This window comes from Macrobrachium rosenbergii, chromosome 27 (assembly GCF_040412425.1).
Source record: "Macrobrachium rosenbergii isolate ZJJX-2024 chromosome 27, ASM4041242v1, whole genome shotgun sequence".
Taxonomy (NCBI): domain Eukaryota; kingdom Metazoa; phylum Arthropoda; class Malacostraca; order Decapoda; family Palaemonidae; genus Macrobrachium; species Macrobrachium rosenbergii.
In genome coordinates, this window is record NC_089767.1 from 33,331,495 (window position 1) to 33,350,243 (window position 18,749).

The 18,749-nt window shown below is 34.0% G+C and overlaps 1 protein-coding gene across 1 annotated transcript in view; it reads right to left on the reverse strand.

Moving 5' to 3' along the window:
• jus (julius seizure) overlaps window positions 1-18,749 on the reverse strand; it is a 470,955-nt gene that overhangs the window by 7,382 nt on the left and 444,824 nt on the right. Inside the window, exons 7-8 of the mRNA XM_067128685.1 lie at window positions 17,957-18,065; window positions 8,181-8,386 (exon numbers count right to left, since the gene is read on the reverse strand). Coding sequence (XP_066984786.1) covers window positions 8,181-8,386; window positions 17,957-18,065 — 315 coding nt within the window. The remainder of the gene's footprint in view (window positions 1-8,180; window positions 8,387-17,956; window positions 18,066-18,749) is intronic.

Below are 18,749 nucleotides of genomic sequence, written 5' to 3' on the forward strand. Positions count from 1 at the left end.
TTTTCCCTCTCTCTCTCTCTCTTTGTCACATATGCACATACTCGAATTATTTTCACATACACACACACAAACTTACACACTTACAGCACACTCATCAAACTAGTGAAAAACATGTCTCACCAAACTAGTTTTTCTTCAGGTGTCAAGATGAACAGAATCTGACACGGCATAAAATAAAAAAATCTTCAGTAAATTCACATATCGCTATGAGAATATTTAAGCACAATCACTTCATAATCAGGAATACATCTAAATACAAGACATCTCAGAACAACGTATTCACTCACACAAGGTTTAAGAATACTTTGTATTCAAGTATGATTGTTGAGGATATACTTATATAAACATACACATCCGTACAGAACATTAAGCTCTCTTTGCCAATAGCCAAGGCATGTATGTATTTATGTATGTAGTTGTATGTATGTATGTATATATATGTATAAACAGTATATATATAAATATATATACATATATATAAATAATATATAACTATATATATGTAGGTTATATATATATATATATATATATATATATATATATATATATATATATATATATATATATATATATATATATGTATTTATAAATAAAGGTCTGAAAGCTATTAAAAGCCTCATAAGTCTAAGCCTAAGCCTAAGCCTAAGCCAGATTTCCTTAATCATCATCACTGGATGATAATACAATTAATGTGTAATCCATATAAAATGCATTTCCCTGAGCCCGATGTTTATATTTACAATATGCTTTTGTTATTTATTTTTTTTTTTTGTTCTTTTTAAAGAAAAGCCGTTACCGGTCAATACTGAAATGCAGGTTAATAGCAAAGCATTGAGGGGTTATTTGTCCTATCGTGAGAAGGCGTAAGAAGCAAGGTTATATAACGCGATTATTATACCTGTATGATTAACCACACCGGAGGTTAACAAAGCATGAGAATTAACCTCATTTGCAGTAATGTGAAGATAATATAGATCAACCACTAATACCGAATGTAGGTGGAAGTAATATTAATGAAGGTATATTAGAAATGCATTAATCATATTGAATACATACACACAGTTGGAATGCCATTAATATTTAGCGAAGGAATCGCACACACGGAAACTGGAAAACTGAAAAATCAGTCAGTATCGTATACGCGAATAACAACGTTAAACTCATTATGTTGATCTTAAAATAAGTGACGTAACAACTCTGGAGACTGATTTTGGATGGCGTCTACATACGTCATCGGCAAGCCAACGGAAATAACTGAGTGAATTATGCGAAGGCGAGTAATTATCAGAAGGAATCATACCTAAATTCACGAAGTAACTGAATTAATTACATCTCAGGCAAGTCAAATGTTCTGCTGCAACGACGAACTATAGCAGTGGGTCCTGCCTGCCATGACGTCTTGTGACGTCACTGTCTGGCTTAGTGGGTCCTGATCTCAGGCAACAAAAGGATCTGACTTTCGAATTCTTGCCGAAACGGGAACACATACACGAATCAAACGTGAAATGTATCTGACGGTTAGATTTGCAGAGTACTTCATCGTATCAGTGGAATCGATCCGATTATTAACGACGGTGGGTTGAAAATATTTAACGAAAATCTAATTTTTTTTTTTTTTTGCTTTCTCACGTATCTGAAATGGAACAGTTTCAAAAGAGTACTAGAATGAGAGAGAGAGAGAGAGAGAGAGAGAGAGAGAGAGAGAGAGAGAGAGAGAGAGAGAGAGAGCAGACATGGGTCAAAAGATGCATTGAAAAGTTTTGATAAATTAATATAAAATCAAGAAGAATTATAGGTGCATAAAAAAAAAAAAAAAGGTTAAACAGAAAGCCAGAGGGAGGGACTGAACATAAAAATTAAAAACACTTATGAGAAAACCAGTTTAAAAATAAACCGAGGAAAACTGAACATCAGGAGCGATGAAGAAAACTGAGAAAGTGACTTTAAGAAGAGGTAAAGAGAAAGCTAAAGAAAACGAAAAACAGAATGAATGGGGATGATGTCTAGAGAAAATTAAACAGAAAGATTTTAGGTAAAAGTTTAATAAATAAACGACAGAACGATGATAAAATTAAAGAGATAAAAAAAAATCCTGAAATAAGAGATACAAACAAAACAAACGTTTAATATAACACGTAAGAAAGAAACAAGATACAAAATGGGAAAATATTATTAGAAAGATAATAGAGGCAATAAACAAATGAGAAGAAAAGGTATGAAAAACCAAATTAAAAACGCGTGAAATTATAAAGCAACGATTAGGGGAAGCAGATCACAAATGAAAAACAAGATATTGTAAAATAAAATGGCATAAACAAATGAGGAAAGTTAGAAAGATTCGACGAGATAAAAACACGGAAGACGAAATTAAAAGGATTAAAAACAGAATAATAAAAAATACGGAGAGTGTAAAAATACGAGAAATATATAAATGGATGAGGTGAGGGGAATGGATGAGGGGAGATGAAGCAAAGTGAGGGGAGATAACAGACACAAGAAGAGAATGTGACAGAAAAGAATTTCCAGAAGCGATCAGGGACAACTTAAGCCACAATAATTATGAGAAGAGATAAAGATAATATTTAACGCGAAATGGGAGATGAGATAGAAGCAAAATGTGGAAAGACAATGATGAAGTTGATGGAAATGAAAAATAAACAACGAAGTACAAAAATTAGGACAAAATAAGGAAAAAAATAAGGACAAAGTTAAGTAAAAGTAATGTACTGAGAGAGAGAGAGAGAGAGAGAGAGAGACCAAAAGTAAAACCATCACAAAATTATGGTGGCAGAAGAGAGAGTACAAAATAAAAACTTCAAATAGTGAAAGGTAAGAAATACCATCAAAAGAAAACTGAAAAAATGTAGTTTCTTCTTTTTTGTTTTAATTTCCACTCCTAACTTCTTTATACATCACTTTCTAACACTACCGACGTACTGTAAGCAGCACGTCGAGATATTTTGCTGCGGTATATATAAATATATATATACCTCCTGCCTTTAGTCATGAGAGAGTGAGCGCTGAAACATAAAGAGATAAATTAAGAAAAAAGAAAGGATATGGTTTGGTTACATTCGTTGCCTAGACGTGAATAAATTGTAAATTCTGTACAAAATACTACAAGAGATAGGCGACTAATTGATCTACTTGCAATGCAAAGATTGAAAAATTCTTGTATCACTCATCAGCAACCTAATTTTCCCAGTCAAATACTGTTCGATCATTCATGCTTCTTTGTATGGAAACTTACTGCATATGGATATATGGTTGTATCATAAAATCCATATTCCAGTGTTGTAAAAGGATTAAAATTCCTGCTAGGATAATTTAACTGTCTGTTAGAGGAGAATTCTAAGGTTTATTTACAAACAGTGGAGGCAGTTCTAAAATCCCTAGTGTGTAATTACGTACCTTCACTGTATGGCCTATGTAACATTATGAAATCCAGTAATTACGGCAGCGAGTCACTATTCATAAAGGCAAAGTTGAATAGAGCCAAGTCTGTAACATTTAAAATGCCTATTGGCTAATATAATCCCAACTGCTGCAAATCATCAGATCACCTACCTAACGACTCCATATTCAATAAAGAATCTCCTTTTAATTCTAGAAGCTTTCCGGCTAACTGTCTAGTGGACATGAATCTTGATCATTTTCATGATCAACATCTGTCAACTCATGTCAAAAGATGCTACTTGTGGGTATGATGAATGTCATTTCGAATTTCTGAGTCATTATTCGGTCTAAGCACGTTTCTCCTTTCCCATTCATTCTACAATGAATATATAATACACATTACTCTTTGTGACGTACAGAGCCATTGTATTTTCTTGCTAATACAGAAATATGAACTGAGACATACTGCAAAGTGAAAGTCTTTTGTTTATAATTATAAAATCACACACTTGAAATTTTCAAGTTCAAAAGAAGTTTACTTTAAGGGTTCTAAGTCTGAATCTGACACTCCTTATTTTTGTTCAACTGAACTTAACTAAAATCCCTAAAGATTACATTACGGGCTTTTGTGTTTCCAAAACCCTAAAGATTACATTACGGGCTTTTGTGTTTCCAAAACCCTAAAGATTACATTACGGGCTTTTGTGTTTCCAAAACCCTAAAGATTACATTACGGGCTTTTCTCGTGTTCCAACATGGAACTATGCACAAAAAATCTAGGTCCCGCCCTTCAAGACGTTATGTACCGTCACGAGGTTACGAGGTTCTGACAAAGGTACTTCATTCTGCATACTTATTAAAGGGTCGGTGACGGGAATAGTTGGCCCCTACGTAAATCTCGACCCTAGATACCTACTGTACATCCGCCACGGATACATTATGTAATCAACAAATATAGAAGCCAGTGGTTCAATCGACGTTACACAGATCTACAAACATGAAAATGTATGGAGACACATTGGGCTGACTTGAATAAGATGGCCACAAGTAGCACTATGAATTCAAATTCACTTCTTGACAATTATTGGTCCTACCTCTTCTAAAGTTATCTTGAACCTTACTACTTTCGCAAAATATCCCCTACCATCCTAGAACTGCTCTTTCAAAACTCCCACCATCCCTAGAAAACTACTCTTTTGATAATCAAAGCAAGTAAAAAAAATATTTCAGAATGCTACTCTTTTGCTTGATGAAACTGACAACAAATTCATGACAGTTGGAATATCATTTCCTTGGCCTATACATGATGCTTTTGGAATCACAGGCTGACATAGCATGCTCATGCCACAAATTCAGAGATGATGAAGGTCAGGCTCAATAGAGGTTAATATGGAAATAGGTTAGAAAACCATTGGGTACGTAACACTTATCAGGCAATCTTCATCTGGGAGATTCTTACAAAAAATAAGAGAGAAGGAGGTTTCCACGGGAAACAACCAGAGATATATGTATATACACAGCCAAAAAGGGCAAAGAGTAGGGTTTTAAAATATGCTTTTTAAGATCTCTTTTTGATATACGTCTGCAAACATGAAGGGTATAAATATAAAGGGCAAACACGAAAGCCATATAATGGTAAAAAAAATTGTCTGAAGTAAACTGAGTGTGGCCTGCCAAATTTTGCTGTGGGCATTTGGGATGGATTGAATATATCGAACACTGTGCTCCCTATTCACACATAGAACACAAATACTGTAAGCAATCTGCTTTGGATAAGAGGTTATTAATCCCGTCAGCAACAGTCCAATGGGAACCTTTTGTCGTAGACTGCTCTGTGCGATCAGTCTGGAATAAGCAAAAACGTCTGAGCTGACTCCAAAAATCAATGGGTTACCAATTGACAGCTCTCCTGAGATTTTTTGCCAATGACTCTTAAGGAAACTTCATCCTTCTGTGCAGAACCAAGCTGTATCTATAATGGAGACATTTCATAATCCTGTATACGTTGAGTTTATATAAAACACTTGGCATGAAAATCTTGAATTGAGAAATCATCAATAAACAACAGCTGTTCACCCCATTTCAAAATTATGTGACTTCAGTGGCTATTTTACCTAATGGAACTAGTCTTGACTAATCTGGTCTAGCTACTGTTAATGATTTTATCTAATCTGGTCTAGATACTGGTAATGATCTTATCTAATCTGGTCTAGATACTGGGAATGATTTTATCTAATCTGGTCTAGATACTGGTAATGATCTTATCTAATCTGGTCTAGATACTGGTAATGATTTTATCTAAGTATTTTAGTATAGGCACCCTGAGATGTAAAATAGATATTCTGTATAACTGAGGTGAGCTCAATGAATAGGTCTCTACAGAAAAAATTCCATGGCTACAACTATATGCCGTTCCAGTTCCAATTCCAAAGATTCCCACATAGCTTCTCTTCTGGATGAACCCTATCACTACTAAGATATTCGTGGTGTGTACAGTTGTACAGTATTCTATAACATCAAATCTGTAGTTTTGCAAACGTAAGCAAAAATACCATTCCAGATACACGTTAAGAAATGACCTGTTATCATGCTTAAAAAGAAAATTTTTCCTTGGTTCTGAGACCTAAGAAAAAAATGTACCTTCATCCTTTCTAAACATACACAGCCTTTTTCTCATTCTGGTGAGAAGCCAACCCATCTTTCTCAGCTGTAAAGAAACCATATCTTTGTGTTCCAGATGTTACCAGAGACTTTCTCATCCATTTGTCATCCAATGAAACAGTCTGGACATTCTGTGCAAGGGACATTAGAAACTTGGGCAATCAATCTCTCATGACTAGATCCAAAACGAAATGAAAGCACTGATTGATTTGAGAATGACTATCCTCCTCCAACAATGAAAGAAATCTATGAGCATGGGTGTGACTCTTCTCGATCATGATCGAAGAAAAAGTTCTCTCGATTCGGCTACAACAAAGTGAATGCTCTCTAGAATGGAAACTTTTTTTTTTATATGCATTCTTTTTCCTACTGATATTGTACTGTACTACTTTTTTCAAATGGCTAATTTCTATATAAAAAAGCGATTTTTTTTTTTATTTCGAAAACTCACTGCCAGAGACCTTTTTCTATAGAGAATAAATAACAAGGAGTAAACCATTCTATCAAAAGATCAAAACCCCGTTTGGCCATTGGTGGTGTTTGTTCAAGTATAACGGAATCTGTGTGTCTGGAGAATGGCCCCTTTTCCTGCAGCTCATCTGAGTATAGGCGGAAAACTTGTCATCTTCCAAACTAATATTTATAGAGAGAAATCACACGCAACTGATTTCAATGTAATACACATACGCAAAAGTAAGCAAACCTTCCAAGTAATTAGTATTAGTCGCTCAGTGCAAAACTTTACTTACTTTTATATATTCCTTTAAATATCTGGAAAAATTACTGGACAAGTTTAATGCCTCTACTATACATTGTGGAATGAGATACCCCTACCATGCTTAAATCTTCGCAAACAAGGTATCACATAATGCATAAACCCTGTGCTCATGTTTTACCCAAACACCACACTCGAGTGAGGAGTACAAATCCTACAAGGCTTATACAAAATAGCCGCAAAAACTAAGCTATCAATGATGCTTTAAAAATGTCTAAAATACTCGTGTATACAGAGGTCATATTCAGAAACAAATTTTCAGTCTACCTTAACTGTCACTATAACTGTCTGTATTTCATTTCATTTCAGGCTTCTATGTACTAATATCTTTCAAAACTCCACATACAACTACTCTATAATAAAACGCTATATGAAATTATGCAACAGACAGAAGACGAAATTATATCCCTGAGAGTGTAACATTTAACTTGATTCTCTCCACTTACATAAATCAGGAAAAACAGTCATTGATACCTGATACACGCAAACGTCAACAAGCTCAAACAAATAATAATAATAATAATAGTAATAATAATATACTTGTTCCTAAAGGGGGTTCCCTGGATGAACTTTGAATTGCTAGGGTGACTGTCACTAGAAAAATTACTCTGATTTCGACATTAACCAGGCAAGTAGCCTTATTGTTAGGGGACAAATCTTGTGCTACTTAATATTTTTTTGTTTAAACTGCATCTTCTTGACAAAAAAAAAATAACGCAAAAATAACAGGTCTATGGCACAAGTTCTCGTGGGAAGAAAGGACTATGGAGTAAATTTTTCTTTAAATATGATCTTTGAAGAAAAAAGATTACGTACTGTATCTCCCAGGGAACTGGCAGTCAAGAAGCCTATTGTGGCAGAACTAACCAAAAAACCTTTAACTATTCGGTTAATGAAAAAAATTCTAGGAGTAATTCACATCAGAATAACAAAACTCAAAAGTGGGAATCATACAGACAATGGGAAAAACCAGGGCATCTAGAAAAACTGGACAACATATTGAAAATTTGGCAATTTATATAAAAAGAAAAAATAATTTTCATAACGGAAAGCATATAACTGTTAACTTCACAACATACACGCAAAGCCTCACGCACAAACACACACACAAAGCACACAAGACCTCAGGGAACTGGGTGAAGAGGACCTATCCAGCCCCTACGCTGCACAGGACACCACAGATTGAATTCTACTTCGCATCACCAGTGACCAAACAGGCCCCTAGAAGGGCAGGCTCTCCGGGGCGCAGGGACAGTGATGACAAGATGTGTGGTATGTAAGTGTGGGCATGGGGGGGGAAGGGAGAGAGAATAGTAGGGGGGACTAACCACTCCCCAACGACTCTAACCTTTGGCCAGAGAGCCATTGGGAGACCGAGTAGCAGCGTTGACTGAAGTGACTGAGGCGGCCCGGGAAGGGGCGCGCACGCTCGCCCGAGACCCCCGCCGTTCTCCACGGGCAGGACTCAGCAACTTACTGTCTTTGAACAGCGAGGCGTTCATCAGGCGGGGGTTGGGGGTGTTGAAGATCGATCGGTTCTCTCGGAAGCGGGCTCTGCAAGATGAACCGCCAGCCATCAGATCTGGATCTAATTACAAACACTTAAAAAAAAGGGGCACAAGCAACAATGACAGTGGAAAACTGCAGACACACAACGTTCACGTGCTCTGAGTGAACGAGACTCATTCATGTTGGAAATCTCATTCTTCAACTTCTCCCCAAGTCAAATTCTGACAAAGACTTACTGCACTACATAATACCTGATATTTCATGCTTCATCTGAAAATGGACCTGCAAAGTACTAGAGGATTATTAGCCCTGAATTGAGGAGGAAAGAGGTGTTAGCAGTCTATGGCAGTCTTTCAGTCTCTCAGTGTCTTGTCATGGCTGCAAAAACAGTAAGTAATCAACAAAAAAAAAAAAAAACACAAAGAAATTAAGATACAGTGAATGGCAAGGCAATGCTCCACAAAAGGCTTCAACATAGGCTACAGCAATTTATGAATGCAACTCATTGGAATATGACTCATGGCAGACAGAGTGCCGTACGAGCCATACTGCAATGGGAGTGCTTCATTTGAACATTCAGAGAGTAGTAACAGTTATCACTGAAATCGTGCTCACCATCATGGCAGGTATCTTTATGGGTTAACTGAGATAAGTTGAGGCTCTGACTTACACCTACAGTGACACTGACCATATGCGCCACTGACTCATTGTGCTCTGGTGCGCTGGGGCATGCCGTACGCAACTTCTCCAGTGTTCCTGTGTTCTTCTGTGTATACTAGATGCTGCACAACTACAGCCCACAGCTCCCTGGCACTATGTTACTCCTGTACTGCTCCTTGACAAGGAACTTCAGTCTCCGAACGAACACCTGCAGCAAAATAACTGCAACGCACAAGCATAATGCAGTGCCAGTTTGATGCTATACTAATTCTATTGTTTGATACAGCATGCGGTGATTGGTGCTCTCTTTGCTGTAACGGCCCTGAAGGCCTCAGACGGACCATATTTCTGACATGTCCTCTTCGTTCAAAATATGTCCTGATTAAAAAGGTTTGCTAATGAAGGAGTCCAACCTCATTCAATATCTAGAGTGATGCGGATAATAATTATATTTACCTACAAGGCAACTTTCAGCACTCCAACAAAATAATATTCACTTAAGGAGCCACTGATACATTGCATGGATTGATTTCTTAAAACCATACCAAACTATGGTTAGAATAAATCACATCCACATTAATATCAGTGCACTATTTACTCAGTTGTTCCGAGAGAAACGCTTCGAGGGTATGGGTCCCAAAGCAACAGTTTTCCGAAAACAAGTGACAATTCTTTTCCTTTCCACAGGGTCTTAATGTGGAAGTCCCTTTTGCACCATTTGTTCAATAACAGCAGCCAGCAAACGATGTCACTGAAGATTCTTGAGCTGTGGAACCTTGCAGTTTGAGAGCTTGATGCCAACACTATGGCAAGAGCCTGAAGTCATACCCTGACAAGTCTTAAGCTTATCAGAGAACATACAATACAATAACCTTTGTACTACAGTATATTCTTAGCAACTAATAAGCTTAAACTATAAGAAGTGATTATGTCGGTTACCTTTTAAGTGACTAACACTTTTTACTATTTTACTTCTGTCAATAAAAGGGAACCTTACCCTCACAAATATTCCCCAATTCAACACTCATTTTTTCATTTCTCCACAATAATTAAAATGTTCCTAACACATTTGTCTACAATAATTAAAATGCTCATAACACAAAGTACAGCACGATTCTAACTGTGGCCAACAAGAGCTCATAACAACCTTTGTTCTTAATGAATTCCTATTGAGTCTGCAATTCTACTGTACAACACTCTGCACAGAGTGAAAGGGATTCTTGACAGAAAGAAAAGATAAGCCAAAGATAGCTTCATATGACGTCTTAAGTCTTGGAACCAAAAGATAGTTTCATATAAGTTATGTTCTATTCAGAAACGTTCTAGACTACTGAGTGTGCTACTATTTTTCAACCCTTTTCTCTTGCAAGAATGCATACTGTAATTTAATCTAAATGATTTTGACTAATAATAGTTACAAACTCTTATCTACCAAACGGATTTCTTTCTGTGGGGTTATAATAAGTTTGGGTATTCATCCTAGAGCTGAAATCAAAGTGGATTATACCATCTACTATCCACCCCAACATATACATACAATTTGTGACTGGCAACACAAAGGGGCATTGGCAACCTAACCCAATGAAGTTATCTAAGAATATTAAACTACAAAAACAAATATTGGTAAGAATACAGACTACAGAAACACTTCTACACCTTAGAATGGCAGGTAAAGATAAACCTTCACATGTCAAGTATAGCACCACAAAATTATGCTAAGTTATTTAATTACCACTGCAAAAATTATATAAAACCAAATTTAGTACAAAAAATGGAAAATGGCTGCAAATAATTTTGAAAAGCGCATATGATAAAGGTTATAAAAAACAGACCCACAATGTACAGTGTTTCGAAGAGTTATGGGAATAGGTCCACTGCAACCTTTGTACACCATTTTCAGCTGTTTTGAAGGTCTGCCTTTTCCTTATACTAAATGTTATTGATATGTTTAACAAATGAATACAAACTTTTACTTTTTGGTGACTTATTTAAAGTGTTTCAGACAAACTCCCTGTGACAGAAGGAACACTAAACTGTTTTTCAAAATCAAAGTGGGGACTATCTTACAGAATTAATCTGATACAATATATATACCAGTTTACCAGTAAACATCTGTGTCTGGAATTAGTTACGTCACCACAGGGGTTTAAAAGATAAACATAAATAAATATTGGATCTCATAATAGTAAGTGTTCATGCTCCCTAAGTTTTCATAGGCATGGCTGAATAATCTGAAACACAAACTGACAACTCTGAAAGTTATTTTCTACAACTTTACCAAGAAACCTATCTTCAACGACATACCATTCCAAAATATATTACTAGATACATTAAAGATCCTGTTCTGCTTATTCACCAGTCCAAACAAACATCCTGGTTCTCAGTTCTAAACAGTACTGTACAGTGGATATCATTTTGTGTATTTACAAACAATCAACCAACTTGCATGAAACAATTATCAGCAACTTATCAGGTTTTGTAAAATTAAAGCAGAGTACAGACGAGATATCATTATAGAAAACGGGACAGGATTTGACACCATGAATGAGCCGTGGTATAGCGGATATTGATTGTTCACTGTATATATATATATATATATATATATATATATATATATATATATATATATATATATATATATATATATATATATATATATATATATATATATATATATATATATATATATATATATATATATATATATATTTGTATATATATCTGAACATTGTTCCCATTTCAATTCAAGAGGAAAGAATAAGAGATATATGTGAACGATATACATCTTTATGAATTAATAGTTATTTTTACGCGTTTCCAGTGGATGAGGGTCACGCCAGGGTTCAGACTAAGTGGGAATAGCAAGGCATATTAGAACTGGTTATAATATGGTTAACTACCAAGAGATTACTGTACCAAATAGGAAACGACAAACGACTTTCTATCGAGGATTATGTCGTGATAATGATAAGGTTAAGACCGTTAATTCTTTCGATGTTAAATAATGTTATAATTTGAGAATTACCAGGCTCGTTAAGTTGAGTGGCCTATCAAGATGAAATCACAGGTACAATGACATTAAGACACTGCAAAACGTAAACACTTTAAGCACTCATGGACTTGGATGGAAATAATGACACGATATGGAAATTATTATTATTATTATTATTATTATTGTTATTATTATTCAGAAGATGAAGAACCCTATTCATGTGAAACATGCCCATCACAGGTGCCATTGACTTGAAATTCAAGCTTCCAAAGGATACGGTGTTTATTAGAAAGAAATAACAGAAGGTGACGGGAAATACAGAAAGAAGAGATCACTTATTAAGGTAAAATGTCTGTTTCCAATCTGCAAACGGACAAAATCTTAGGAATTGACAATCTAAGTGAGGCAGGAAAGTCTGACATAAACTGAGGATTTGTAAGACACAGATGTTCATCGTTCAGAAATCTCGGAATTAGTTTGAACAATATATCCTTATTTTTTCCTCCATCATATAATGCTGATTTCAATAATTAATCTATTCATCTTAAGAATAACAATATAATGTAATAATTTAGAATGATTTTCTACTACTATGCTTGACTTTGAAAAATTAACACTATCTTAGCTTAATCAAGTTACTTACCATAATTGTAAACCACTGTCATAAAATAATGCTTTATGATGACAATATTATCAAATTATAGTTTTTCCTTACAAATGCATACAACTACTTAATTATTATTAAATGTTAAACTACAAGGTCATGCCTACTTTATAAGTTGTATTCTGTCCCAGAATTGTGACCTAAAACTAGTCAGGAGGAAAATATTATTCACAAGCAATTCTGTCAGCAAACTCTACCTCGTGTCCTTACGAAATCTATATATACCAAAAAATCGTAATTTACATCTCAAAACCGTCCACAGGACAGCAAAGTAAAAATGGCTGTCACTACCTGGGAACTCTTTTTATAAACTGAAGGATATTTTTCCTCAATGCCAAGATACTCATTCCTTTATGCCAGGAGCACTTGAAGCATTTGATGCGATGCGAGTCAATTTCATTGTTGTGGGAAAAGTGTTGACAAGGAAGAGACAGAAAGCTAGAAAAAGCTTGAAAGAAAGAGAGAGAGAGAGAGAGGGAGAGACAGAAAGCTAGCGAGAGACAGACAGACAGAGAGAGTGACGAGAAAGTAAGAGAGAGACAGAGACAACACGAAGACACACACAGATATATATACTACTGCACTACAATATACCATTAATAGCGAGCACGATTTCCACTACTGACCAAAAACCAAAAACTCAAAAATAAAAAATCTTGGTGTACTTGGAAAAATGAGGGTGAATGAAGCCTTTTAAGGAAGAAGCCATCTAAGGGTCCAAAATATGGAGAAAAAATATAAATTAATGAAAAATGAACTAAAATAACAACGGACAGATCACTAAAGACACTACGGAAGGAGGCAGTCAAGAATAGAAAAATAAAAGTACACTGATACGGAACTAGCAACAGAAGAGGAATGAAGAGTGATTATCGTGCAAGAAGTTTTGTTTATATATTATATATATACATATATATATTATATATATTCATATATATATGTATATATATGTATATATATACATATATACATTCCTTGTAACCGTACGGTTCCTATTTACAGGGAGAGTCATTTCAATTGCATAAGCTGCTCTGCCTGCTGCCATGGATTTATCCCTCTCTCTCTCTCTCTCTCTCCCTTTCTCTCTCTCCAGAGAGGAGGAGGAGGAGGAGGAGGAGGAGGAGGGGCGAGGAGGAGGAGGAGGAGGAGGAGGAGGTGGAGGAGGAAGACCACCACCCAGCCCCCAAAAAAGACTTACTCTTGGTCACAGAATCTGCCACATTTATGCGACGAGATTTCACGGCTTCCCTTCTCTTCTTGAAATGTGATCTGTAAGGACGGAAGCCAGTGAGGAAAATGAGAGATAGAAGGGGAAGGAAGGAAGGAAGGAAGGAACGAACGAATGAAGACAGAGAATAAGCGAGTGATTACGAAAAAAAATGAGGAATAATGGGCAACACAAAAGTGAGCGAATGGAAGGACACACACACACAACAATAAAAGACAGTACAACGCAAAGATGGTTACGCATATGCGAATGACAATACTGGAAAGTTTCGGTAAGTAAACATTTATCTTCCATATATTGCGAGAAAGAGAGAGAAAAAAGCGAGATGTTAAGAAAATCAAAAGAAAGAATGGGCAAAACAAAAGTGAGCGAATGAACGGACCACAAAAACAAAGACAGTACAACGCAATACATGGATAACTAAGCATTTGCAAATGTCAATACTGGGATGGTTTGGTAAGTACACATATGGTCCCATGGTTACTAAACTTGGACTAACATACATTCCTACATCAAGTAGTTTTTTTTTTCAGGCCACCTACGCATGAAAAGCATAAATGCTAATGCACAGTAATGGTACGTTGTAAACATTTGTCATACCACCAAATCTGACATTATAGCACATAGAAGCCTTCAGTAAAATCAAGCAAAAATGAAAATTTAACTAAGGAGGCCCATGGCAGAATGAAACACCAGAGCTAAATCTTGAGAAAATTAAAGTAAAATTTAAAAAAAACTGATATTCAGAACCACTCTCCCTGTCATAATAAATAAGAATGACTCCGTGCTTGGAACCCAACTATGAAATAGAACAAAAAAAGCGAGAGTTGATACAAGATCTATTCGAGGAAACAGGCAAACGGTTTTATTCTTATACAGCTGATGAAATTGAAGAATGAAAACTGAAGAGGGAAAGGTATAACGCTGTTGTTAATGTCACTTTATGCAAACAAAATTCACTGCATACGACGGTACAAGGAACTAGTGTTTGTATGTACATCAAAATGTTTATAGAATGTTTATGATGTGCAATTATGTTGTTAGTGCTTCTTAATTATATTTTTTATATCGATGTTGATAATAAAGCGAAGTCAAATGGTCGGTATTAGTTTGATAAAAGTCTGAATATTAAAAATGAAAAATGTTGCAGTAGGTAAGAAAAAATAATTGTATTCGTATTACCACAATACTAAAGTTAATGCATTCTTTCTATGGAAGCCATTTTTGTCAAATTAAAATGTCTAAGAACTGAAGGAAATATAGTTTTGTTTTTTGAAGCTTTACATACAGTATAGTGTACTTACAAATATATATGTTTACATACAGTGTAAGAACACACTATATATATATATATATATATATATATATATATATATATATATATATATATATATATATATATATATATATATATATATATATATATATATATATATATATATATGCGTGTGTCTACTGATGTAAATATACTCTAAGTGGAAGCATGTGTATATATTTACGAATACATATATATATTATATTATATATATATAATATATATGGATGACAGTTTCTTGTGCATGTACAAAATGTTTAGTATTAATAAGATCGCATGTTAATATATATATTATGCTTGTGCACACAAGAATCGAGAATCTGCGGAAAGAGTGAATTTAATATAGAATGTAGAGCTATGCACACAATTTTAAATTCGCTAGAACACACTGACTATTTTAACTTTAAAATTCAAAACAAAATCCAGAACAACATCTAGAGAAGATGCAGTATATGTAAATAAATGTTTACGAGATCTGTAACATCTAGAAAAGGTGCAGTATGTATAAACAGATGTTTATGAAACCTGTAGGCATAAAGCGTTAGTTAATTGCTCAGCATTAAAAAAAATTTCGTACTTTTGAAAACTGGTCTTGAGTCTTTGTGCTTTCATATCTGTCAATACTGACAATCATTGACTAAAACAAAAAAAAAAATTCCAGCGCTGGGAAATGCAAAAGGCAGCTGGTATGTGACGGGAAACTGGAGCAAAATTTGGTAAAATTTGGCAAAATTCTGAAGCAAGAAGATTTTTCAAAAATGTAGTCTGTAAATCTAGTTGTATGGAGGAGGAGAAAAGCCTTTTAAAAGTGAGTTGCATGAATTATCCTACAACCCTACATCTTATTTGTAATTATATTCTTTAGAATTAATAGGAAGAGACAAAAATAATGTAAAATATACAAACATTAATACATTACTAATCATAAAATTCTGATTTTCTCTAGGGCACTGGTCCTACTGTACTAATATTTCACAAATTTGAGCACATACAAATATAAAACTGATGATCAAGTGGGGCAGTCAAATCTAAAAAAGAAAAATATTAACTCATTTTATAGTTTTAACACAAAAATTTAGCTCAACCCCTAAACTTGTAAATACTCCATCAGGTTGGACTATGGCAATCACTCAGACGTTAATTAAAATAATTGAAACGTTCAAAACAAAAAAACTGTCTATCAGTAGATTAAAAGTATTATCAATAATGAAATATATACTAAACGGTAATTATTCAAATTAAAACGCATAATATAATAACACTATAAAACACAAATTATGTAAATCCCTTTAACAGAACAGAAATAGATTCTAGAATTTGAAAAAAAGCAACAGAATAGATATTACATCGTTTAACCTCCTTCTTATATATAAAATGTTTTTAAATATATAAAAAAACTGAAACTGCCACAATCCTCATGAACTGCTGGAGCCGACTAAATCAAACTAGAATAATAAGTGCCCTAACGCGACGCAAAAATAAAGATATCAAAACTTACAAAACAGTCAAAATATTTAACAATAAAATTTAAGGACACTATTTAACTTATATATTTTTAAAAGTTAAGGGTGCTAACTACTCATACATTTTTTAGGGGGCACTAGCTACTTATATATACATTTAAAAGTTAAGAGCACTAACTACTTAAATGGTTTTAGGGTAGGTATAATGAAAAGTCTCACTAAACTACAATGACAATGAAATCAATACTGATACAGCCACTAATGACACTATGGTAATCAAACAAACTAACCATAGACAATGCAATAAAAAATTCTTTACAATTCCAGTTAACAAAAATCAACTATTAATGCTTTAACAAAGCTATTATTAACGGCAAAATGGACACTACACTACAGCATAAGGCCATGTACAGGATTTGGCAACCTCGTAGCAAGAGCAGGGATATACAGAAACTGGTCTTTCTACAGCTAAGCACTACAGGAGTAATAAAAGTACTGAGTGTAGTGGAAAACGTATGTAGCAGTATAGTCAAATCAGTTTCTCATATATATATATATATATATATATATATATATATATATATATATATAAACATATAATATATATATATATATATATATATATATATATATTATATAATATATTATATATATAAATATATATATATATATATATATATATATATATATATATATATATATATATATATATATATATATAATACTGTTATTTTCTATCAGTCACCAACCTGCAAATTCATAAACCTATATAAACGCCAATTTGCTTCACCACACAACCATTTCAAACAATAACCTGTGTTCCCAGTCCTCCACCGAGGCAGCTCTGACCATCTAAAGGAGGGGTTATATTGTTTAAATTTGTCTAAAATTATAATATTGATATTTTAGTTATATTCCTGAAGGATATTTAGTGTATACAAAAATAATGCAAAAAAATGTGTATCAGTGTGGTTAAAAATCTTAGATTATTGTCTTAGGTATTAAAAAATGACAATTGCCTGCCAAATAGCATTGTTAAAAATTGTTAAATTGTTCAAAAATGGTTAAAATACAAAAATACATTATTCAAACAACATACAATGTTGAAAAAATATGAATATTCTGAAAAAAAAAAATAAAAATACGAAACATTGTCAATATTCTACGCCAGAAAAAGGTGCATCATAGAAAATGACATCCTCAAAGAAAACGGAGTTACTTCAGAGGTAACTCTTCAATATCAGCCTTCAACCATTACCGTACAGCCTTCCCGACGATTTTTGAATAACTTACTTGGAGAAGAGGCGAAGGACGACACAGATGATAACGAACATGAGCGCCAAACCCACGAGGACGCCGATCATGGCAGGATCGACCTGCCCTGGACCCTGGCTTGGATTCTCTGCAATAAATGAAGGCGATGAAATGGGAGGCTCACCTTCCTAAGATATGGCGATCATATGGGATGTGAACTCACATATATAAAAGTAAATTATAATTCACTGAAATATAATGTCTTTCACATCACTGCTGAAATGTTTGTACGTTAACTTATCTGTTAACGTAAATGTGTTTAAATATTCACAGGTGACAAGAATGGCACGTTTAAGATTGATATAAACTAGAGAGGAAGGCAATATATTTAAAATAAGTTAGCCTGACAGAAAATAACTGAGAGGGCATATAAGTAGACACTGAATGGATTTTGCACTAGAATTAAAGCAATGAGGAAGGTATATATACTGTTATATAAAACTTCAAAGAAACACAAAATTAAACATTATGGACAAATATATATATATATATATATATATATATATATATATATATATATATATATATATATATATATATATATATAATATACCTCATTCTAACCTTCTGCATTTGAATAAAAGATATTTTACATTTTTCTAAATTTCGCAAACTCCTTTTCAACAATAAAAACTAAAAATCTCATAAAAAGTTACTTAATTTCCACATAATCCTAATTACCTAACAAACAGGTAAAGAAATAAATTTATAATTTTCTTTCTGACACGACTATGTAAATTAAATATAGTAAATTCTGTTAACTGACAACGCA